General features: G+C 43.1%; 1 protein-coding gene across 1 annotated transcript in view; it reads right to left on the bottom strand.

Annotated features, from left to right (window-relative positions):
- Nucleotides 1-4,520: 4,520 nt before the first annotated feature.
- man1a1 (mannosidase, alpha, class 1A, member 1) overlaps nt 4,521-25,498 on the bottom strand; it is a 492,377-nt gene continuing 471,399 nt past the window's right edge. Inside the window, exons 11-12 of the mRNA XM_078212736.1 lie at nt 8,354-8,469; nt 4,521-5,359 (exon numbers count right to left, since the gene is read on the bottom strand). Coding sequence (XP_078068862.1) covers nt 5,233-5,359; nt 8,354-8,469 — 243 coding nt within the window. The 3' untranslated portion in view covers nt 4,521-5,232. The remainder of the gene's footprint in view (nt 5,360-8,353; nt 8,470-25,498) is intronic.

Here is a 25,498-nt window from a genome sequence, read left to right on the forward strand (position 1 = left end):
TCGATCTTCTCGTTATTCCCAGCCTCTTGCATATTCATGTGGCCTGACAGCCAGTCGGCCATTTTCCTTATCCCTGGGTTCTTTAATCATAGAGGATTTGCCCTAAAACTTACAGGGGCTAGGGCCTGGATGGGATTGTGGTCAGTGCAGACTCGATGGACCGAATGGCCTCTTTCTGTACTGTAGGGATTCTATGGTTTAAATGGTTTTAGGCAATTGTTTGATCTTCCAACGAAAATAAACAGCTTCATGGTCACTTTCATTCTCCCTGATGTCAACTATTTTTAAAAAACTGTTATCAAGTTCTCTAACTATCAAGGCATGTGAATCATGATTGATGGCTTTTGCGACTGGTCCAATAGCTTGTGAGCAGGCAAAGAATGGGGGCGATTCTCCCCCAAAATAATTCTAAATGTCGAATTTGCGTGTTTTCAGTGGGAGTTTCAAAATGAATCTCCCACACTGAGTACTGCAGAGTGCACAAGCATAAATCACGTGGAAATTCAGGGGTGGGACCTATTCCCGCTGGAGAGGCTGTCAGCATAGCGCAGCGCGCGCCACTGCGCATGCACCGATCTGTCAGCGCCAAGATCGACGTCCTGATCACTGGCCAGCCCCGCGACCCTTCATTGCTGGCCATGAGATTCCCCCCACAGCCCAATCACTGCCCCCCCCCTCCCCCCCCAGAACATGTCTGATCAGCCTTAACCCCTCCCCCCACACCACCAGCCCCGATGTTCCCCACAGTCCCAGCACCCCCAGGCGACTGCCACCCCCCACCCCAATGCCCTGCCCCGATTGCTAGCCTCCCTCTATCACTCAGCCCGACTGCAGAGTGGTAGCAGGACCCCCCCACTGATCCCCCCCCTGCCCCTCCTTCAAGCCCCAACCCCTTGGCACTACCGAGGCTGGCAATGCAAAGGTGGCAATCCCAAGGGGGCACCCCCCCACCCGACCCTTTGGTGGGCCGCCAGCTCCCCGCGAGTGGGGAGCTGTACTAAACCCCGCTGGAGTGAACCACTCCTGGCTAGGGGAACAAAGAACATTACAGCACAGGAACAGGTCCTTCGGCCCTCCAAGCCTGCACCGACCATGCTGCCCGACTTAACTAAAACCCACTACCTTCCGGGGACCATATCCCTCTATTCCCATCCTATTCATGTATTTGTCAAGATGCCCCCAAAAAGTCACTGCCGTATCCGCTTCCACTACCTTCCCCGGCAACGAGTTCCTCTATGTAAAAAATCTGCCTCTACATCTCCTTTAAACCTTGCCCCTCGCACCTTAAACCTGTGCCCCCTAGCAATTGACTCCTCCACCCTGGGAAAAAGCTTCTGACTATCCACTTTGTCCATGTCTCTCATAATCTTGTAGACTTCTATCAGGTCACCCCTCAACCTCTGTCGCTCCAGTGAGAACAAACCAAGTTTCTTCAACCTCTCCTCATAGCTAATGCCCTCCATACCAGGCAACATCCTGGTAAATCTTTTCTGTACCCTCTCCAAAGCCTCCATATCCTTCTGGTAGTGTGGCGAACAGAATTGAACACTATATTCCAAGTGCGGCCTAACTAAAGTTCTATAAAGTTGCAACATGTCTTGCCAATTTTTAAACTCAATGCCCCAGCCGATGAAGGCAAGCATGCCGTATGCCTTCTTGACTACCTCCTCCACCTGCATTGCCGCTTTCAGTGACTTGTGTACTTGTACACCCAGATCCCTTTGCCTATCAATACTCTTCAGGGTTCTGCCATTTACTATATATTTCCTATGTGTATTAGACCTTCCAAAATGCATTACCTCACATTTGTCCGGATTAAACTCCATCTGCCACCTCTCCGCCCAAGTCTCCAACTGATCTATATCCTGCTGTATCCTCTGATGTTCCTCATCGCTATCCGCAAATCCACTAACCTTTGTGTCGTCCGCAAACTTACTAATCAAACCAGTTACATTTTCCTCCAAATCATTTATATATATATTACAAACAGCAAAGGTCCCAGCACTGATCCCCGAGGAACACTTGTCACAGCCCTCCATTCAGAAACATACCCTCTGTCTTCTTTGACCAAGCCAGTTTTGTATCCACCTTGCCAGCTCACCTCTGATCCCATGCGACTTCACCTTCTGCACCAGTCTGCCATGAGGGACTTTGTCAAAGGCCTTACTAAGTCCATGTAGACAACATCTACTGCCCTACCCTCATCAATCATCTTTGTCACTTCCTCGAAAAACTCGATCAAGTTCGTGAGACACGCCCTCCCCTTCACAAAACCATGTTGCCTCTCACTGATATGTCCACTTATTTCCAAGTGGGAATAAACCCTGTCTCGAAGAATCCTCTCCAATAATTTCCCTACCAGTGATGTAAGGCTCACCGGCCTGTAAGTACCTGGATTATTCTTGCTACCTTCCTTAAACAAAGGAACACAATTGGCTATTCTCCAATCCCCTGGGACCTCCCCTGTAGCCAGTGGGGGAGGGGAGGAGATGCTAGTGGGCCTGGAGATTTCAGTCCCGGGCCCACTAATAATAGTTAAATTGCATGGAAATTAGAATTTACATAAATTCTGCAGCTTCGCGCCAATTTCTGGCACAGAGCTGATGGCGCCTGAAATGGCGGCTGCCAGAGAGTCCGTGGCACCCAGCGGAAAGCCCGCAAATTGGCCTCCGCTGGAGTCTCCCAGCCCACCGCGTGACAAAAGCAGTGCAGCAGGCTGGGAGAATCACTCCCAGTATGTTTCTTTTACACAAGTACAAAATGAGCACTTTGTGTAGTGCAAAGCCCATTATATTTGATGAATGTGTGCACCCTGGGGATCATTAGTTTGAATTTATTCACTGTGTAGATTTCTATGGAATCTTGGCTGTTTGCTAGAAACCTCAGTTGTATTTTAGATTCTTATCTGGAAGGCACACATGCACTGTGGACAATGCTACAATTGGACACCTTCCCAGCTTGACTGAACACTCACTAACATTTACTATTCAGATTCATACATAAGAATGGGTAGTTGGCATTCCATCTGTCCACAGGATAATTACAGATAAATGTTTACCAATTTTGCTGGTAGCTCCATAGCAACGTTTGCATAATTGGGATGGGATTCAATAGCATCACGGGTTAATGAGCACTTAAATCCCATCTTTGATGCCTGGACTTGATTTGAACCCATACAGCAAAAGGTGAACCAATGCAAACTTTATAGTCTCGCTTCTGCCTTGTTTCTCCACCCTGGCCACTGTCTCAAGCTGAACCAGACTATATGTCGCCTCGGAGTGCAAACCCTGAGTTGACATTCCAGCTCTAAATTGCCATAATCACAAAAGACTGTCTATTTCCATCTCTGCAATATTGTTTGCATTTACCCTTTACAGTCGGTCTGCTGCTGAAACACTCATTCCTGGTTTTATTACCTCTGGAATTAGACATTCCCAATGGTCTTCTGGGCAGTCTCCCATTTTCCCTTTCATAAACCTCACTGCCCAGAGCCTATCATGCATCAAGTTCCATTTGTCTGTCTTTGTTCCGCCACTTCTGCTCCCAAATCACAAACCAAGCATTAACCTCTCCCTTTGTAATCAGCTCTAGCTGATTAAATGCCATACATTCCTCTGATTGTAGCTCTTGTGCAACTCATTCACCCTTTGCCCACTATTGGCAGCCATGCCATTAAATGCTTAGTCACCACAATCTAAAATTAAAAACAGAAAATGCTGGATAAAATCAACAGGTCTGGCAGCGTCTGTGGAGAGAAACAGAGTTAACATTTTGGATCTAAATGATCCTTCGACAGAATAATCTGGAATTTCCTTTCTAACCTTCTCTTTGATTACCCTCCTTAAAACCCACCTCTTCGACCAAGCTTTTGGTCATCCCTCTTTAATTCTTCCTTTTGTTTAGAATCCATTTTTTCTCTTCTTATGTAGAACCTCGGAATGCTTTATGATGTTAAAAGCTTGATCTAAATACAGCTGTTACTGCAATTATGCTTAATACAGAGCAACAAACTCCCTGCAGTTCTTTACCAGTCTTATATCCTGTTACAATACACAAGCACAACACAAATGTCTTTTCTTCAATTTTATTTTTTATAGAATGTGTCCAGGAAGGAATGTACAAACCATCTTTGAGAATTGTGACCACAGAGTATGTATAAACTGATATCAAAGATTCCCAAACCACACACACACACAACGCCAACAGCAACTGCCAAAGAATTTCAACTGAGTTTCTAGTCACACTTGAGATGATTAATGATCTTGGATCCCTGTCAACCAACCATATTTTCACTGGTGAGATTTTATCTGCACAGCAAATGTCAGAAGAAAAAAGTAAACATTTTAAGCATCCTGCCCACAATGGTTGAAAATTGTACAGTAATTAAAATACCAATTCTTTAGATAATGCATCTATTCCCACACATTTTATATTCATCACTTTAGAAAACGTACATAAAAATATTTTATTTTTGTTGAAGTCGACACAAACAATTTACAACATTAGAGACCTATATGTACTTTGTATAAAGGGAATGTTTTAATTTGCAGAAGTACGCAAAATAAATCAAGTGTAGAAAATAAATCATAAAATACAGAAGAGTTGAAATTGATTCACATATTCAATACCTGACTTATTTCAGAAGATCTATGTCAAGTGCAATATTTGTCTTTTGGGTCTATTCCGTGCCTTCAGCAATACATTACTACCATCTCTTACAGCATTTTTGATTTCCTCATCTTCAGATCTTAAACAAGTTACTAGAAATAAAAAATGTCGATGTTTTATCGATCTAGCGCATTGACATTCATCAGCGCCATATAAAATATAAAACAAATGTAATATAGCATTTATGCTAAGCTCTCAATTTATAGAATTCAATGAAACCAGAATAGAAATGATCCCGCATAGAAAGTCTCTTGTTTTTATATAAATGCGTGGCTTAACAACAAACAAAAGGAAAAAAAAAGTTCCTTGGAAATAAATCTCTGGATATTCAATTAATTATGGCTTTTTTGCAACATGGCAAAAATCGCAGCTCAAAGCAGACATCTCCTCACAGAGGTGGTTAAGATTGTTGCAGTCCATTTCCTGCAGCCTCATATTAATTTTATGGCAGCATGCATGTTGCATATTACAAGTTATTTTGCTTTGTTTTACAGCACGCACATTTGGATTAAAATAATATTTACTATTCAATGGATACTATTCAAAAGGTCCAAAACATTTGCGCTACTCTGATTTTTTCTCAACAGGTTGGCGATCTTTGCGAATAATTGGCAATGGATGCGCTTCGCTGTTGAAGATCCAGTGGTCCAGTGGAAGGAGGTCATCATCAGAGAACATCAAATAAAGATACCTGGAGGCAAGCAACAAGAGTTCATACTAAAACAGATGAGAAAGGTAACATATGAACCCACTGATTTTAATGTTGTTGTTACAAGTTCAAGGTTTATAAGATGGTTAAATTTTAGGACTATGTCTTCAACTGAAAGTAAAATGAAGGGGACCACGTGACCTGTTCTGAATTCTGCCTGTGAGCAAGCCTGGGTGATTTATTTTAGAGATTAAGGGGGAGCCCGGATTGTTTTACTGGGAAGGAGGTGCAAGGTGTTTAGATTTGGAGACAGTGGCAGCTGCCTGTGTGCCAACAGTTGATAGACTGTGAATCTCCAAAGACCCAGGAAAGTGTTGAGAATGTTGGGGTGTACACAGTTGTGCCTCAAGCTGTCCATTTACTTCCAAGATAAGAGAGTCAGGGTCTTAAGGATATTTAAGCTGCATTTCAACCTGGATACAAGGCCCATGATTCATGTAGCAATGGAGATGGTCTTGAGAGAGGAAGGGTGCAAGATATCCTGAAAACTCTCAGACAAGATTAGCCTGCCAGAATTCTGGAGGGGGAGAGCACAGCACCTATAGGCAACAAGATGCTGTAGTTCACTAATCAGCAATGAGGGTAGGATTTCATGTTCAGATTGAAAAGATTAAATTCATGAGGAGTTAAAATGAAGCTGCAAGATTCACCTAACTTATGCTGGAACAACTATCTCCAGTGGCCAAAAGCTCAGTGTGAAAAACAGTTCTGAGATTTAAGGTTACCAGGCTGGGAAAGGAAATGAACAGAAGTAAAACATCAGGCGCTAAGAATTGGTCTCTAAGGAGATTGCAGCAATACGTAGAACTTTAGATTCCTCCAAAATTCTGAACAATGCTGTTCCATGCAAGTCCAACATGGATCTAGATTTGCCACTAATTTTTCAAAAATGAAATTTGTGATAGCAAGCTTTTGAATCAAATGCTCATAGTTCTACCTTTAGCAAATATTAGTTAATTTTCTTTTTCATCAGTTTTAACATATTCACATCAAAATGGCAGCTGCACACAATCCTGTAGCAGATGATTTTGAGAGATACAAACCTTTTTTTGGCAAAAGACGACAAATCAAAGCATACCTTCATCAAGTATGTAGACTGGCACAAATTCTATTGTTGACATTCAGGTGAATCACTTGGAAACTTGTTGACATGTACCCAACCCTATTAATGGGAACTTAATGCTGAACGGCTTGAATCTCATTTTACAGAAAAACACTACTGAGTTCAGATATTTAAGTGTTTATTCCAATGTGCTTTAAAAAACTGCATTCTTGTCTACGACAAAGAAATAAAATCATTTCTTCATAACCAAAACTTAGCACTTTTGTTCATGGACTTTTTTTGTGTTTATTCCCTGCTCCTTATTTGGTTTGGCTTGAATTTCTCATGAATGAACCAATCAATTTAGGAAATGACTTCAAAAGAATTTAATTGGATGCAAAGCAATTTGGGGCATCCTGAAATCATTGAAGTTTTTCTTCCATCCATGAGATCAGGATTTAAAGTCGCAATAAAATGGATGTACTGAGATGTAAATGGATTACCCTCTTGTTTACTAATATTTCAGTTAAACTCCATTCAAACAAGTGTCCAAAATGGTGTTTTGGGAGGGGGGGGGGGGGGGGGGGGGGTGGCGGTGGCGGCGGGGGCGGAAAAAGAAATTAAGCAGGGCAAGTTCAATCTTCCACTTGCTTGTAGACAAAGGAAATCTTTACTGACAGACATTATTTCAAAACCTTCTGCAAACATCTGCTCCACTCCAGCTTTGAAATCTACGACTACTGGACAGTGGGACAGAGATTCTGGCAGCTTAGATTGAAGGGAACTGCAAAGGAAGTATGGTACAACCACTCTTGGACCATTTCAGAACAAAAATCTCAAATTTAAATCTTTGCACTAGTCTTTTTCTACACACATGGTATTCCCAAATCCTGGATCCGAAAGAACTAGCAGGTTATACACCTTGTTATTCACTGCTTTGAATTATGTAATTCAAATTAATGTTCATGAGTTTGTTTTTCTTTGTGTTGTCAATATTTTATTGAAGGGCCACACACAAATACAGACCAGTAAATGTTCACGTTATTGAAGATGCTATGCACAAATGGTATGATGGCAATTGTAACTTTTTTTGCTCTCATTCTTCGGTGCTTTGTTGAAAGAATAGCTCTGAATACTATATTTGATGTATCCTTTGGTAATTCCTTTGTGTTTTTTCATTTTCCCAACTCTATTCCTATCCTCCACTAATACATTTCCGTTGTATTTAAATTAAAAAATATAGAAAATTCAGTCTATCTTTGTTTCCTAATTATTATTTTCACTGCACAACGTGGCATGGAAGTATATACGCTCAGAAGTTTCTAGGTGTGACCCAGTGTATGTGAAAATGAAAATCTTCTATGATAATTGCACTGTTTTTGTTACATATGTCCCTGATCTCCATACTTGCACATTCCATGAGATTTATATTATCAAGAGATCTGCAGGCCTTTCCTGTCAGGCTTGGGTTCCTTGCTATGTGTTAATTCCACTCATATTATTTTGTACTCACCAACTTCATTCTAGATTTTCTGTCATGCAAATATAATTGTTGGATGAAATATATGTGTATCATGCTTCTTGTAAGGGTTATGTTTAGAATTCAGATGTTTTGCTCTACAGAATCAGGCTAGAATAGTTATGACATTTTAGAAGTGAAATTATACGACCTCTACCAAAGGTCATTCTTTTCACATTTTGACTTCCAAATGGAAGTCCTTGGCGAGGACTGGAGGTTTGTTCTTGGCCCAAAATCATTTATTTCAAAGATTATCTACACTCTTTCTAGATCTTACTCATATGAAGCTATGTTCACACACATTTTTATTAAAATACATCATCCATATATGTGCGCCAGTGCTACAAATGGTACTTAAGGACACTTTAGACAAGTGGCACAAAATCAATATGTTTTCTTCTACTTTGGTACTTACTTCAGAGTTTCTGCCAGAAAGAAGCTCTGTTGCACATCATCATGAGTTGGTTGGTTGGAATAAACATCTCTAATCCCAGAATATCCAGCAGCTACTCTGCAGGTCTTTTCCAGTGCCTAGTTTACAAAGAATATTATATAATTGATGACTCCTTGGCCAATACATTGCTGCATCAGATCGACAACAAACAATACATCATCAGATTCAACGTTCTCACAAATGTGTCTCACGACTTGATCGAGTTTTCCGAGAAAGTGACGAAGATGATTGATGAGGGTAGGGCAGTGGATGTTGTCTACACGGATTTCAGTAACGCCTTTGACAAGGTCCCTCATGGCAGACTGGTGCAGAAGGTGAAGTCGCATGGGATCAGAGGTGAGCTGGCAAGGTGGATACAAAACTGGCTCGGTCAAAGAAGACAGAGGGTAGCAGTGGAAGGGTGCGTTTCTGAATGGAGGGCTGTGACAAGTGGTGTTCCTCAGGGATCAGTGCTGGGACCTTTGCTGTTTGTAATATATATATAAATGATTTGGAGGAAAATGTAACTGGATTGATTAGTAAGTTTGTGGACGACACAAAGATTGGTGGATTTGCGGATAGCGATGAGGACCATCAGAGGATACAGATCAGTTGGAGACTTGGGCAGAGAGATGGCAGATGGAGTTTAATCCGGACAAATGTGAGGTAATGCATTTTGGAAGGTCTAATACAGATAGGAAATATACAGTAAATGGCAGAACCCTGAAGAGTATTGATAGGCAAAGGGATCTGGGTGCACAGGTAAACAGGTCACTGAAAGTGGCAATGCAGGTGGAGGAGGTAGTCAAGAAGGCATATGGCATGCTTGCCTTCATCGGCCGGGGTATTGAGTTTAAAAATTGGCAAGTCATGTTGCAGCTTTATAGAACCTTAGTTAGGCCGCACTTGGAATATAGTGTTCAATTCTGGTCGCCACACTACCAGAAGGATGAGGAGGCTTTGGAGAGGGTATAGAAAAGATTTACCAAGATGTTGCGTGGTATGGAGGGCATTAGCTATGCGGAGAGGTTGGAGAAACTTGGTTTGTTCTCACTGGAGTGATGGAGGTTGAGGGGAGACCTGATAGAAGTCTACAAGATTATGAGGGGCATGGACAAAGTGGATAGTCAGAAGCTTTTTCCCAGGGTGGAAGAGTCAATTACTAGGGGGCATAGGTTTAAGGTGCGAGGGGCAAGGTTTAAAGGAGATGTACGAGGCAGATATTTTACACAGAGAGTCGTGGGTGCCTGGAACTCGTTGCCGGGGGAAGTAGTGGAAGCGGATGCAGTAGTGACTTTTAAGGGGTGCCTTGACATGTACGTGAATAGGATGGGAATAGAGGGATATGGTCCCTGGAAGGGTAGGGGGTTTTAGTTAAATCAGGCAGTATGGTCAGCTTGGAGGGCCAAAGGGTCTGTTCCTGTGCTGTAATTTTCTTTGTTCTTTTTAATATCAGGACTCTCTAACATGCTGAAAACTCACAAACACCCAAGTTAACCATGTTAATGTGCTACTTGCAGCAAAATAGATTTTCTCTATGTAAAACCATATCAATTTATTGCATTATAACTAAATTGATCAAAACATGAGGAAAATAGCACTAATATATTTAAAGGGAATCTAGATAAAAGATACGAAGAGAAAGATATGTTGATGGAGTTAGATAAAGAATGGTGGGGAGGAGGTGTGTGTGAAACATAAAAACTGCTGTGCCACATAGCCTGTTTTCTACGTTCTGAATACTTTGTAACACTTCATTTTGATTCATGCAATACTTATTTTAAAACTGAATTCATGCAGGACTACTTGGCTATTGTTCTATCAAAAATTAGTACCTTCATACTTGCTGAACATATGGATAAAATTCACTTGCTTAAGCCAAAACTAAACTGATTATTGGAGGGGAATGAATAAAAATGTGCGCTAAAATATGGTTATTTTCCAGGTATTGAACGCATCCAAGATTGTCGGATGAAGGGTGTCTCTCTACCTGACATGAGCCCAAATTCAGCCCTAGTGCTAAAGGACCATGGCACAAGGCTACGCATGATTCTGGGCTGACTTGTCAATCTAAGTGAAGTGGATTCCAATGGTTGTAAGTGTAGGAAATTAAAACAATTAGTCATAGAGGTTTACAGCATGGAAACAGGCCTTCGGCCCAACTTGTCCATGCTGCCCTTTTTTTTTTAAAAAAACCCTAAACTAATCCCAATTGCCCGCATTTGGCCCATATCCCTCTATATACACGTCGTACCCATGTAACTATCTAAATGCTTTTTAAAAGATAAAATTGTACCCGCCTCTACTACTACCTCTGGCAGCTTGTTCCAGACACTCACCACCCTCTGTGTGAAAAAATTGCCCCTCCAGACACTTTTGTATCTCTCCCCTCTCACCTTAAACCTATGCCCTCTAGTTTTAGACTCCCCTACCTTTGGGAAAAGATATTGACTATCTACCTTGTCTATGCCCCTCATTATTTTATAGACCTCTATAAGGTCACCCCTCAGCCTCCTACGCTCCAGAGAAAAAAGTCCCAGTCTATTCAGCCTCTCCTTATAACTCAATCCATCAAGTCCCGGTAGCATCCTAGTAAATCTTTCATGCACTCTTTCTAGTTTAATAATATCCTTTCTATAATAGGGTGACCAGAATTGCACACAGTATTCCAAGTGTGGCCTCACCAATGTCTTGTACAACTTCAACAAGACGTCCCAACTCCTGTATTCAATGTTCTGACCGATGAAACCAAGCATGCCGAATGCCGCCTTCACCACTCTATCCACCTGTGACTCCACTTTCAAGGAGCTATGAACATGTGCCCTTAGATCTCTTTGTTCTGTAACTCTCCCCAGTGCCCGACCATTAACTGAGTAAGTCCTGCCCTGGTTCAATCTACCAAAATGCATTTGTCTAAATTAAACTCCATCTGCCATTCGTCAGCCCACTGGCCCAATTGATCAAGATCCCACTGCAATTGGAGATAACCTTCCTCACTGTCCGCCATGCCACCAATCTTGGTGTCATCTGCAAACTTACTAACCATGCCCCCTATACTCTCATCCAAATCATTAATATAAATGACAAATAACAGTGGGCCCAGCACTGATTCCTGAGGCACACCGCTGCTCACAGGCCTCCAGTTTGAAAAACAACTCTCTGCAACCACCCTCTGGCTTCTGTCGAGAAGCCAATTTTGTATCCATTTAGATACCTTACCCTGGATCCCATGAAATTTAACTTTATGCAACAACCTATCATGCGGTACCTTGTCAAAGGCCTTGCTAAAGTCCAGTAGACAACATCAACTGCACTGCCCTCATCTACCTTCTTGGTTACCCCTTCAAAAAACTCAATCAAATTTGTGAGACATGATTTTCCACTCACAAAGCCACGCTGACTGTCCCTAATCAGTCCTTGCATCTCTAAATGCCTATAGGTCCTGTCTCTCAAAATACCTTCCAACAATTTACCCACCACAGATGTGAGGCTCACTGGCCTGTAGTTCCCAGGCTTTTTCCTGCAGCCCTTTTTAAACAAAGGCACAACATTTGCCACTCTCCAATCTTCAGGCACCCCACCCGTGACTATCGATGGCTCAAATATCTCGGCTAGGGGACCCGCAATTTCCTCCCTAGCCTCCCACAACGTCCTGGGATATACCTCATCAGGTCTCCAGATTTATCTAACTTGATGCGCTTTAAGACTTCCAGCACCACCTCCTCTGTAATATGTACACTCTTCAAGACATCAATATTTATTTCCCCAAGTTCCCTAACATCCATGCTTTTCTCAACAGTAAATACTGATGAGAAATATTCATTTAGGATCTCACCCATCTCTTGTGGATCCGCACATAGATGATCTTGTTGATCCTTAAGAGGCCCTACTCTCTCCCGTGTTACTCTTTTGCCCTTTATATATTTGTAGAAGCTCTTTGGATTCTCCCTTGCCTTATCTGCCAAAACAATTTCGTGTCCCCTTTTTGCCCTCCTGATTTCTCTCTTAACTCTACTCCTACACCCCCTATACTCTTCAAGGGATTCACTTGATCCCAGCTGCCTATGCACGTCATGTGCCTCTTTCTTCTTCTTGACCAGGGCCTCAATATCCCGAGTCATCCAGGGTTCCCGGAGGGTCCCCTATTAGTCTGGTATAATAGGTGCTATTCTATATTCGAGGTATATCATTGGAGCAGTGAGTTTTACTCAGCATCCCACCTGTAAGTAGTTTATATCAGCACTGGAATCTAAAAGCAGAAATGTCTTCCAGATAAAGCACCACTATCTTTTGCTTAATAAGCTAAAAAAAGCTTGCAGCTGGCCTAAGGAGATTGGTTAATTTGATGTGCAAATATATCCACAGGAAGAATTGAGAGCCAATTTTACAAATGTATGCTCCTGGCAGGGAACATCACCTGCTAAGAATGCATATTAGAAAATTAAGGGCCACTCCCCAAAATTGAATTAAAATAAAAGGACAGAAAATACTGCATTTATAATTTCCCAATATGAGTACCCAGCAGGGTGAACACTCTGATCTTTAATCCTATTACTATTTTCAATCGTTAATTGTTCCTGTTTCAACATATCTTATCCTCCTTAGTATAACAGAAATTTATACATTAAGTTTTATCAGTTAAATGAATAACTTTACAGAGAAAATTTTGCTATGTGTGCAGTGATCTTTGGTCAGCACTTTTCATTTTTATGCTATGTAAATTGTACTACAACGTTTAAGGGAACTAACCTGCAGATACTAGAAATGCTGAGTTTAAGGCAAAGAGTGCTTCCTGTGTAGCCAAAACATTCACCCAGTGCAGATTCAGCTTTCACAATGTAACCTCAGCAATCTACACAGCTTATTCACTGCACTTGAATTTTTGTTTGTAAACATTATACAATTCTGTACATACACGACTGAACAGGTTACGGGTTAATCATGGGAGAATTTAACATTGCTGACATGACAGTGGAGAAGGGAAGGATGAAAGTAAAGAAATTGCATGAGTAATACGTTTCTCAGCACAATATGGCAAGCAGAGTAGCAGGGCACGTGTTCTGTCCTTGGACAGCCACTTGCTTCCAGACTAACATATGTGTTTCTAGTGAAATAAGGCTCATCCTTCAGCATAGAGTGGAACTTTCACAGGTACTTGATAAAACTTTATGAAACTTTGGTTAGGCTGCACTTAGTGTATTGCGTTCAATTCTGGTCGCCACATTACAGGAAGGACGTGGAGACTTTGGAGAGGGTGCAAAAGAGGTTTGCCAGGGTCCTGCCTAGATTAGAGGGTATGAGCTACAAGGAAAGGTTGGACAAACTAGGGATGTTTTCTCTGGAGCGGCTGAGGCTGAGGCAAGACCTGAAAGAAGTCTATAAAATTATGAGAGGCATAGATAGGGTTGACAATCAGACTCTTTTCCCCAGAGTTGAAATGTCTAATACTAGGGGGCATGCACTTAAGGTGAGAGGGGGAAAGTTCAAAGGAGATGTGAGGGTCAAGTTTTTTAACCAGAGAGTGGGAGGTATCTGGAACGTGCTGCCAGCAATGGTGGTGCAGGCAGATACGACAGGGTGTTTAAGGGGCTTTTAATTAGCACATAAATATGTAAAGAATAGAGGGATATGGACCAAGGGCAGGCAGAAGAGATTAGTTTAATTAGGCGTCATGTTCAGCACAATATCGTGGGCCGAAGGGCCTGATCCTGTGCTGTATTGTTTTATGTTCTATGTACTATTGAGCAGTTGGCTGCTTGGCTGGCACACGCCCTTAGCCAATCATCCATTAGCAAATTGGCCACGGTGGATTTGGAAAACACAGTGAAATGGTATGACGGTGCATAGGCAATGGATAGTCTTTCAAGAATTATTACAAAATTTACAGAAACTGTGCATTCCTTCAAGGTGCAAAAACCCAAAAAGTCAGTCAGTCAGCTGTGGCAAACTAAGGAGGTTAAGACTTGTATAAGATTAAAAGAAAAGATCTATAAAGTTGCCGGAAATAATAGTCAACCTGAGGATTGGGAGCAGTTTAGAATATATTGAAGAAGGACCAAGAAAATGATAAAGAAAGAGAACTGAAAATAGCTGTAAAGTAGCATAAAGCTTAAAAAACTTCTATAGGCACATAAAAAGGAATTGTTTGGCTAAGACAAATGTGGGTCCATTACAGGCAGAGTCATGAGAATTTATAATCAGGAATAGACAAATGGCAGAGAAGTTCTTTTTTTGTTTATGAGATATGGACATCGCTGCTCATCCTTGAGGGCATTAATGAGTGAACCACATTGTTGTAGATCTGGAGTCACAAATAGGCCAGAGGAAGTAAGGACAACAGATTTCCTGCCCTAAAGGGCATTAATGAACCAGATGGGTTTTTACAATAATTGACAATGGTTTCCTGTTCGCCATTAGACTTCTAGATTTCTATTGAATTCAAATTTCATCATCTTCCATGATGATCTATACTTGTGGTTGTCTTCACGGAGGAAGATACAAGAAATTTTCCCGAATTAAAGATCCAAAGGACTGAGAATGAGGAATTGAAGGAAATTAGTATAAGTAAAAATGTTGTATTGGAGGTTGATAAATGTCCAGGACCTGATATTCTACAACACTGTGTTGAGAAAGGAAGCTGTGGAGATAGAGTCACAGAGTCACACAGCACAAAAAAGGTCCTTCAGCCCATTGAGTCTGCACCGAGAAAGTGGATGGAATTTTCAAGCTTCTATCACCGGCAGGATTTTCCAGTCCTGCTGAAGTCAATGGAGTTTTGAACAGTTCACTACATTTTCAGGCCACATCCCCCGCCACAACGGGGCCATAAAACTCCACCTAATGGTGCTTTGGTGATCATCTTCCAAAATTCTGGAATGGTTCCTGCAGATCGGATGGTAGCAAATGTCACCCACTATTAAAGATGGGAGGGAGAGAGAAGACAGGGAACTACAGAATTTTTATCCTCACTCAGTATGAAGGAAAAGGCTGGAATCTATTCTAAAGGACATGATAAATTGGACACTTGGATAACAATGATCTGACTGGGCACAGTCAACATGGATTTATGAATGAGAAATAATGCGATGAACCTGTTGGGAGTTTTTTGAGGCTGTTGCTCACAGAATTGATAAAAAGGGAATTGGTGAACATAGTATTCTTGGATTTTCACTTTTGATAAAGTCCCCCACAGGAAGCTGGTTAACAAAATTAAAGCAAATGGGATAGGAGGTAATATACTGACATAGATGAAGGATTGCTTAACAGGCAGAAAACAGAGAGTAGGAATAAATGGGTCATTCTCGGATTGGCAGGCTGTGGCTCGTGTGATACCACAAGGATCAGTACTTGGGCCCCAGCTGTTCTCAATATACATCAATGATTTGGATGTGGGTCCAAATGTAATATTTCTAAACTTGCAGATGACACAAAGCTAAGTGGAAATGTGTGTTGTAAGGAAGCTGCAAAGTGGCTTCAAGGGATTTAGACAGACTTGGTGAGTGGACAAGAATATGGAAATGGAACATAATGAGGAAAAACGTGAGGTTATTCACTTTGTTAGGAGGAAGAGATATGCAGAGTATTTTTTTAAATGGTGAGATATTAGAAAATATAGGTGTGTGTGGAGTTTGCGTGCTCCCCCATGTCTGTGTGGGTTTCCTCCAGGTGCTCCCGTTTCCTGTCAAAGATGTGTGGGTTAGGTTGATTGGTCATGATAAATTGCCCCTTAGCGCCAGCAGAATTAGCAGGAATACGTGAGATTACGGGGATAGGGCCTGGGTGGGATTGTTATTGGTGCAGGCTTGATGGGCCAAATGCCTCCTTCTGCACTGTAGAGATTCTATGATTCTAATATTGTACAGGAGTCGCAAAAATTTGCTTCAATGGGGACCTTGGTTAACCGCATCTGGAGTACTACGTGCAGTTTTGGTCCCCTTATCTTAGGAAGGAATATTATTGTCATAAAGGGAGTATAACAAAGGCTCAGCAGACTAGATCCCAGGATGGCCTGTCTGTCCTATGAAGATAGATTGGGGAAACTGGGCCTGTATTCTCAAGAGTTTTGAAGAATGAGAGGTGATCTCATTGAAGCCACAAAATACTTAAAGGGATAGACTGGGGAGATGCAGGCAAGATACTTTCCCTGGCTGGGGTGTAACCTGGTGTTGTTAAAACTCTTACTGGGGTGTCTAGAACCAGGGGACACAATTTCAAGGGGAAAGCCACTTCAGACCGAGATGAGGAGAATTTTCATTTAATCAGACAGAGGGTTGTGAATCTTTGGAATTTTCTAACCCAGAGGGAAGTGATGTGTCAGTCATTGAATATGCTTAAAACAGAGATTGACAGATTTCTAAATTCTAATGAAATGAAGTGATACGGGGTTAATGCATGAAGAAGGCATTTAAGTGGATGATTAATATAACTGTACTGAATGGCAGAGCAGGCTCAATGGGTTGAATGGCCTACTTCTGCTCCTATGTTCCTATGTCTACTTACGTCTTAGGGATATAAAATGTACTGTAGTTCTAACAAAAACAACAAGCAAGACAAAGACTACAATAGTTCAAAACAATATTAGATCGGCAGTAGTTACATAATGTACAATAACCAACAGTCAGTTAGCAAACTCACTGGGGCTGATATGAGTCCAAATGGGAGTGTGAATTTGACATGATCAACCCAATCACCCACATGGATTTTGCATCTTGAACCTTTTAAAATATAGGGCGGAATTTTACCAAAATATTTCTAGGTGTCCGAAGAGTGAGAAAAATGTGGTGAACTGCATTGGCTTCTCAGGTGTGCTCCACATCACAATCTTTCAACACGTAGTCACTTTTTTGGAGAGTTGGGAGTTTTGCACTGGTACTGAGTGGGGTATACATGCTGGTGAGCTGGCTGCAGTTCGGGCAGTGTTAGTGCCAGGGTGTCTGGGTGGCATTGCCAGGTGGGTACTATCCAATGGGCACTGCCCGGCCATGCTGCCAACCACCTGGGGGGCTTCAATGGGCTTCAAGCACCCTGGTATGACCATCACGCCAGGTCTGTGCTGGTGGAGAGCAGTATTGATTCTCGCTGTTGTGGCATTGTGCCCAAAGGCCAGAAGATTCCATGTGTTGGGTTCCGAATGGGCTCTGCACATTTAAATATGCTAATCGGCTTTCTGGTCGTGAAGCGGTTCGCGCCATTGGAGGGGGACTGAAAACATAGCAAACCGTTGAGCACCGGACGCCAATCGCTTTTTTTGCACGCTCGGTTCCCGCGCTGTTTGCTGGGCGCGGTGAAGTGGTAAAATTGCACCCATAAAAAAAGGGCATGGGCTTCAGGTTCAGTGAAGGGAAAAATATTTCTGTACTTTTACACTACAGAACAATGGACAAAATCTTCATTTTGTCAGGCCTGATGCTCCCAATCTCCTTGTCTTAAGTTTCATCTGTCCTCATTCCAAGGGTTGGCCACACTATCAACAATCTTTCTCCACTAATATCTATTTTTTGCTGGCCTCTCTGCCTGTCCCATAGAGAGGACAGTCCATGTTCTGCTATTAGCCATCCATGTCATCTTGATTCTTCCTTGTGCACATTTTCCAGGTTTTTTTTCCTTGCATGACCTCTTTTCCCCAGCACTCCCCTCATGTTTGTATCACGTGTCCAAAACATGAGCGTTCCCTTGATATAATTGTCTCAAGCAAGTTCCACTGAATGTCAGCTTTCTCGCGCACTTGCTCCTTTCTCCAACTGGCCATCCACGAGGAAACACATAATATCCGCCTGAGTCCTTTCATTTCAAATGCCCTTATTTGAGCCTCGTCACTCTTGTTGATGATCCATTCATTATCACTGGCCATACAATGGCTTTCAGTAGATGAATTTTCTTTGGAATCAAGATGCTACAGTTACTCCATACTCCAAGTGGGTTCACAGCACCATGACCGTTGTACGGTCAAGCCCAAATTTCTTTGATAGCCTCTGCATCTTACGTGATGGGTGACTCAAGATAGTGGAAGGCATCAACCTGTTCAAACTGAACTGTCATTCAGAATCTTGCCCCAAACAACTTTTCTCTCAGCACGTACTAATTAACTGGAACAAATTAACCCTTTAAATTTTGGCAAGAGCCTGAAAGATAAAGAATATTCTACTTCTCTCTACTTCCCTACTCATGTAACACAGGATGAGGCTCACTTAACCAAGATAGGCTGAGAATTAAGGGTGGTAACAGTTTTGAGGTACGACAGGGAGACAGAAAGACGGGATCGGGTACAAAAGTGTTTTAACGAAAGAAAATAGGAGAACCATTTCTAGAATGGTTTACTGCAAATGCAACCCAAGTAGTGAGAAAAGTTAGAAAACATTATTTTGCATGTGCATATGTAATTTAAATCAAGCTTGAAGCAGAGACAGATAATCAACAATGACATTTGTGGTGAATGGAGGACTGATAATACACCAATGATAACATGACTGCAAGGTTAGCATAAAGCTGACAACTGATGGTTTATCATCGATTAAACAACAAGAGCCCAGAATTGGGCTCAAAAATGAATGTCAAACAAATGAAAACAACGGTCATCATCAAACAACAATGTGTTGCATAGCATGTACAAAACAGGAAGTGCGAATGCATCACAGCTTAAACTGGGTTCAGTGCACAGTTGAGGAATTTGTGCCCAACTTGCAGGATGAGAAAAAAGGCCGCTGAAATCATAAGCCAAAGGAATATAAAGTTTATTTATTAATCACAAGTAAGGCTTACATTAACACTGCAATGAAGTTACTGTGAAAATCCCCTAATCGCCACATTCTGGCGCCTGTTCGGGGTACACTGAGGGAGAATTTAACATTGCCAATGCACCTGATCAGCACATCTTTCGGACTGTGGAGGAAACCGGAGCACCCGGGAGGAAACCCACGCAGACATGGGGAGAACGTGCAAACTCCGCACAGACGGTGACCCAAGCCAGGAATCGAATCCGGATCCCTGGCGCTGTGAGGCAGCAGTGCTAACCACTGTGCTACCGTGCTGCCCCAAAATATAAGATCCTCTGTTCATAACATCTGAGATTCATAGGGTAGGTTAATGTTTGAATTGATGATATGAGAAATGCAACAAAAAACAGCAAGAGGATGAAAAGAAAATACAGATGCATGTGACTTAAATTGCACAGCTGGCTTGACCAGTTTTGCCATTAAAGATGCCAAACTCTAAATCAGAGCCAGCATTGGACTGAAGAGGAAAGGATCACACAACACAACTGCCATCAACAGTACAGCCAGCCCAACCAGGAGGGGAGTTCAAAAGGCAGCCTTGTACATTGAATTCTGACAGTGCAGAAGGAGACCATTCGGCCTATTGAGTCTGCACCTACTCTTGGACAGAGCATCCCACCCAGGCCCTATCCCTGTAACCCCATGTATTTACCCTGCTAATCCCCCTAACCTACGAATCGTGGGACACTAAAGGCCAATTTAGCATGGCTAATTCACCAACTTGCACATGTCTGTAGTGTGGTAGGAAACGAGAGCACCCAGAGGAAACTCACGTGGACACTAGGAGAATGAGCAAACGCCACAGACAGTCCCTTAGTGTCTGCCTCCTGTGTGTTTTTCCCATCTTTGTGCTCTTACTCAGTGGCCATAGCATGGTTGGAGGAAGCCTGCTGGCTTTGAGAAGGCCTCGGAAAATTATCTCAAGCATTTCCGGCCTAGAAAGCCTAGCCGTGGACTGCACAATCTTGGCAGAGCAGTAGTAGTTTGAGCTGGCTGGCAAATGCAGAGTGGTAGATGGGGGTGGGAGAATGGGAGATGACAGCAGGTTCCCGTTCCATGAGTCACTGCCACTTCCCTGGGATGGTGTGTCAGCATTCATAGTCATTGGTTGGAGGACAAAAGATTGTGGAACCAGTGTTACACCCTTCAAGCCCCTGGCAGCAGTCTGAGCTCGAACGACAGGAGAGCCGACCTTACAATCTGAGTTTTCACTGCAGCATTCAGGGGTCGGCTACTGTTTGTGCTGCAATGGAAGCTGCAACATCAGCCATCAGATATTGCATTGGAGTTGGGCCCATACAGGTGCGAGTAGTGTTGGCCACCTTTCCATGTTGGACAGATTAAGCTCTAGGTTCTGCACAAAGCCCTGTGCCAAGTTGTTGCTGTACTCTGCATGGAATTGAACACAGGCTTTCTATCTAGCATGTTTCCCAATGAACTAAATGTTTCATTGCACAATTTCTCTGATCGATAGCCCCATCACTACTGAGACTGCTGCAGCAGAATCTGCTGTAACCACACCCTCAGCTGAAGCAGGTACCTGTCCTATACTTGCCCTGGCGTTCGGGTCCCGCTGCTTGATGTCTCACAATATGCAAAACCCATCTCTATACCATCCTCTAAATTACACACAGTGTTAGTATCAGGGTTGGTGGCTGCAAGTGTGAAATCAAATGTTGGTGTGTCTGCACCATCACTTGCTTTTGATGTTCCTTCACTGCCTGGCCAAATGGCACCTCTTGGAATTTATGAGGAAAAAGTCACAAACGTCATGGTATGGGGAGTTTGAAATAAGAGGTGCACACTTACACCATCAGCAGCTAGTAAATCAGAAGAGAGTGTAGGATGTGTATGAAGTGGGATGCAAGGAGAAAGATGAAGTGTGATGAAATCGTCACTTTCTATGTTTGAACCTTAACCATCTCAACAATGGTTATCTCCTCTATTGGACTTGGGGCACATCTGTGCCCTCCAGTTAGTTCCTGCTGCCACCAGATTGTGCAGATATTTTAGAGGTAATGTTTAGTTTTGGGAAGATTGAAGTTGTAAGGGTAAGATTTTGGGGCAGCACGTTGGCACAGTGGTTAGGTTAGCACTGCTGCCTCACAGCACCAGGAAATCGGGTTCAATTCCGGCCTTGAGTGATTGTGTGTGTGGAGTTTGCACATTCTCCCGTGTCTGTGTGGGTTTCCTCCACATGCTCCGGTTTCGTCTCACAATCCAAAGGTGTGTGGGTTAGGTTGATCGGCCATGCTAAATTGTCCTTGGTGTGCCAAGATGTGTTGGTTTGGGGGGATTAGCGGGGTAAATCCATGGAGTTACAGGGATAGGGTCTGGGTAAGATGCTCTGTTTGATGGTCTGTGCAGACTTGATGGATTAAATGGCCTCCTTCTGCACTGTAGGGATTCTATGAAAATGCTGAGAACTGCCCTGACTTTATTAGAATTTCTAATTATTCAGATGAGTTCCAGCATCAAAAGGTTTGATTTTTAAGCTAGTTAAGTTAATTAACCTAAAAATCTATCGGCCATCTCAACTAACCTCCGTTGCCAAAGAGTCTTGGTTGGAATTCTGAGAAGTTGTCTGTGGGATTTTTCCAGAAGGTCATTTTGGGGGTTGGAGCTAAAAACACCCAAACTGGTGTGTGTACGCCCTGGGTTCAGCAGGCAGAAAGAGAAAGTCTGCTAAGAACTGTAAAGCAGCTATATACTACAAGCGAAAGTGTTACAGAAATCAGAGGCATCTCTGAAATGGAGGTGCTAAGCAAAAACACAGTGACGCCCACACTTGAGCTGGAGTGTCCACAATCACGATAAGGACCAGTGAAGGGTCATTTAGTTAAAGGCTAGCTTAATGGCCCCATGAAATCTCATACCTTGGAGAATTGCAGGAACACGGAGAAGAATCAAAGTGATTTCCGGAGACCTATAGTTTGGTCCCAGGAAGTGAAGGAACCTTCAAGAACTAAGGCGGCATGGTGGCATAGTGGTTAGCACTGCTGCCTCACAGCGCCAGGGACCGGGTTTGGTTCCCGGCTTGGTTCACTGTCTGTGTGGAGTTTGCACGTTCTCCCAGTGTCTGCATGGATTTCCTCTGGGTGTTCCGGTTTCCTCCACAGTCTGAATGACATGCATTGGTTAGGTGCATTGACCCGAACAGGTGCCGGAGTGTAGCGACGAGGGGATTTTCACAGTAACTTCACTGCAGTGTTAATGTAAGCCTTACTTGTGACTAATAAATAAACTTTACATTTTAGTTGTCAAGAACTAGAGAAAAGGGGGAGGTGCAGTTGAGAATTTTAGTCTAAAGTGCATCCGATTGTGTCTTATTCTGCTTTTCAATGTAATGTACAGGTATTTACCCAAAACAGTATCTAATTAGGAGTGTTTGCTTCTCTTGTTTCTTGGACAGTAAAATTCATTGGTTTAAGGCATTGAATCTTGTGACATACTTTCTTTCAGTTGATCACTGCCACTGAATATTTGTAAGGATAGAGAGCTTCTCAAGCATTATGAAAATGGTAACAAAGGCCCTAATCAGAAGTTATGCTCTCAAACATGGCAGTTATCATTTTCGAGGAGGGGGGGAGGGAGGGATAGGTTCTAAGTCACACAGCCTTAGTTCATGGAGACAACCACACCCTTGGGCCGATCTGATTTTTTGTCACTATGATGTCCAAAACACATGTGTACTTCAGACCTGGTAGGAGAAGGTCTAAAGCTGCTGGGAGTTCTTTGGAGAGATGGAGTACCCTTTCGGAGAGGTAAGACACTCTTTTGGATATGGTCAACAGTGTGTGCAACCTGTGAAACGTAGATGAGAGGCTTGCAACAGTGCTGGGTGTGTAATAGTAGATGTGAAGCAAATGAATGTTTCGTATGATTCACAATTGATAAAGATTGTTCAGAGATGAGTGACAGGGGTGTGGTGATCTAAGATGTGGCTGAGGCTGCTGGGTAGCTTCAGGTAGGATGTATTGTTCAAGTTTGATTCACTGAACTTGACCATGTCTGTGAGGTTATTGAACTTTTTCTGACAATGCATTCAGATCCTTAGGCTCGACTCCTGGCATTGACTTCTAATATTACCTGTTCCCACTGCTTTTGACTATCACTCTGGCAGGTCTCCTAGCCCCTTGTAGATAAAGGGTATCTTCTCTCCGTTCTAACTTGGTGGCATAGTGGTTAGCACTGCTGCCTCACAGCGCCAGGGACCCGGGTTCGAATTCTGGCTTGGGTCGCTGTCTGTGCAGAGTCTGCACATTCTCCCCGTGTCTGCGTGGTTTTCCTCCGGGTGCTCCGATTTCTTCCCACAGTCCAAAAGACGTGCAGGTTAGGTGTATTGGCCATGCTAAATTCTCCCTCAGCGTACCCGAACACGTGCCGGAGTGTGATAACTAGGGCATTTGCGCAGTAACTTCAATGCGGTGTTAATATAAGCCTACTCGTGACACCAATAAATAAACTTAAACTCCTTCACCAAGACCTCCAGTGCAACATTTAAAAACATTGGAGCACTTTCTCGTCCCTGCTGTACCAGTGCTGACTCTTTTCAGGTCGGATCCTCTCAGCACTTATTTCAGATACAATGCACCCAACTTTAGAACATAAGAACATAAGAAATAGGAGCAGGAGTAGGCCATCTAGCCCCTCGAGCCTGCCCCGCCATTCAATAAGATCATGGCTGATCTGACGTGGATCAGTACCACTTACCCGCCTGATCCCCATAACCCTTAATTCCCTTACCGATCAGGAATCCATCTATCCGCGCTTTAAACATATTCAGCGAGGTAGCCTCCACCACCTCAGTGGGCAGAGAATTCCAGAGATTCACCACCCTCTGGGAGAAGAAGTTCCTCAACTCTGTCTTAAACCGACCCCCCTTTATTTTGAGGCTGTGTCCTCTAGTTTTAACTTCCTTACTAAGTGGAAAGAATCTCTCCGCCTCCACCCTATCCAGCCCCCGCATTATCTTATAAGTCTCCATAAGATCCCCCCTCATCCTTCTAAACTCCAACGAGTACAAACCCAATCTCCTCAGCCTCTCCTCATAATCCAAACCCCTCATCTCCGGTATCAACCTGGTGAACCTTCTCTGCACTCCCTCCAATGCCAATATATCCTTCCTCATATAAGGGGACCAATACTGCACACAGTATTCCAGCTGCGGCCTCACCAATGCCCTGTACAGGTGCATCAAGACATCCCTGCTTTTATATTCTATCCCCCTCGCAATATAGGCCAACATCCCATTTGCCTTCTTGATCACCTGTTGTACCTGCAGACTGGGCTTTTGCGTCTCATGCACAAGGACCCCCAGGTCCCTTTGCACGGTAGCATGTTTTAATTTGTTTCCATTGAGATAGTAATCCCATTTGTTATTATTTCCTCCAAAGTGTATAACCTCGCATTTCTCAACGTTATACTCCATTTGCCATATCCTCGCCCACTCACTCAGCCTGTCCAAATCTCTCTGCAGATCTTCTCCGTCCTCCACACGATTCACTTTTCCACTTATCTTTGTGTCGTCTGCAAACTTCGTTACCCTACACTCCGTCCCCTCCTCCAGATCATCTATATAAATGGTAAACAGTTGCGGCCCGAGTACCGATCCCTGCGGCACGCCACTAGTTACCTTCCTCCAACCGGAAAAACACCCATTTATTCCGACTCTTTGCTTCCTGTCGGATAGCCAGTCCCCAATCCACTTTAACACACTCCCCCCAACTCCGTGTGCCCTAATCTTCTTCAGCAGCCTTTTATGGGGCACCTTATCAAACGCCTTTTGGAAATCCAAAAACACCGCATCCACCGGTTCTCCTCCATCAACCGCCCTAGTCACATCTTCATAAAAATCCAACATGTTCGTCAAGCACGACTTTCCCCTCATGAATCCATGCTGCGTCTGATTGATCGAACCATTTCTATCCAGATGCCCTGCTATCTCCTCTTTAATAATGGATTCCAGCATTTTCCCTACTACAGACGTTAAGCTGACCGGCCTATAGTTACCCGCCTTTTGTCTCCTTCCTTTTTTAAACAGCGGCGTAACATTAGCCGTTTTCCAATCAACCGGCACTACCCCAGAATGCAACGAGTTTTGATAAATAATCACTAACGCATCCACTATTACCTCTGACATTTCTTTCAATACCCTGGGATGCATTCCATCCGGACCCGGGGACTTGTCCACCTTCAGTCCCATTAGTCTACCCAGCACTGCCTCTCTGGTAACATTAATTGTATTAAGTATTTCTCCTGCTGCCAACCCTCTATCGTTAATATTTGGCAAACTATTTGTGTCCTCCACCGTGAAGACCGACACAAAAAACTTATTTAAAGACTCAGCCATATC

The sequence above is a fragment of the Mustelus asterias genome, chromosome 5 (assembly GCF_964213995.1).
Source record: "Mustelus asterias chromosome 5, sMusAst1.hap1.1, whole genome shotgun sequence".
Lineage (NCBI taxonomy): Eukaryota > Metazoa > Chordata > Chondrichthyes > Carcharhiniformes > Triakidae > Mustelus > Mustelus asterias.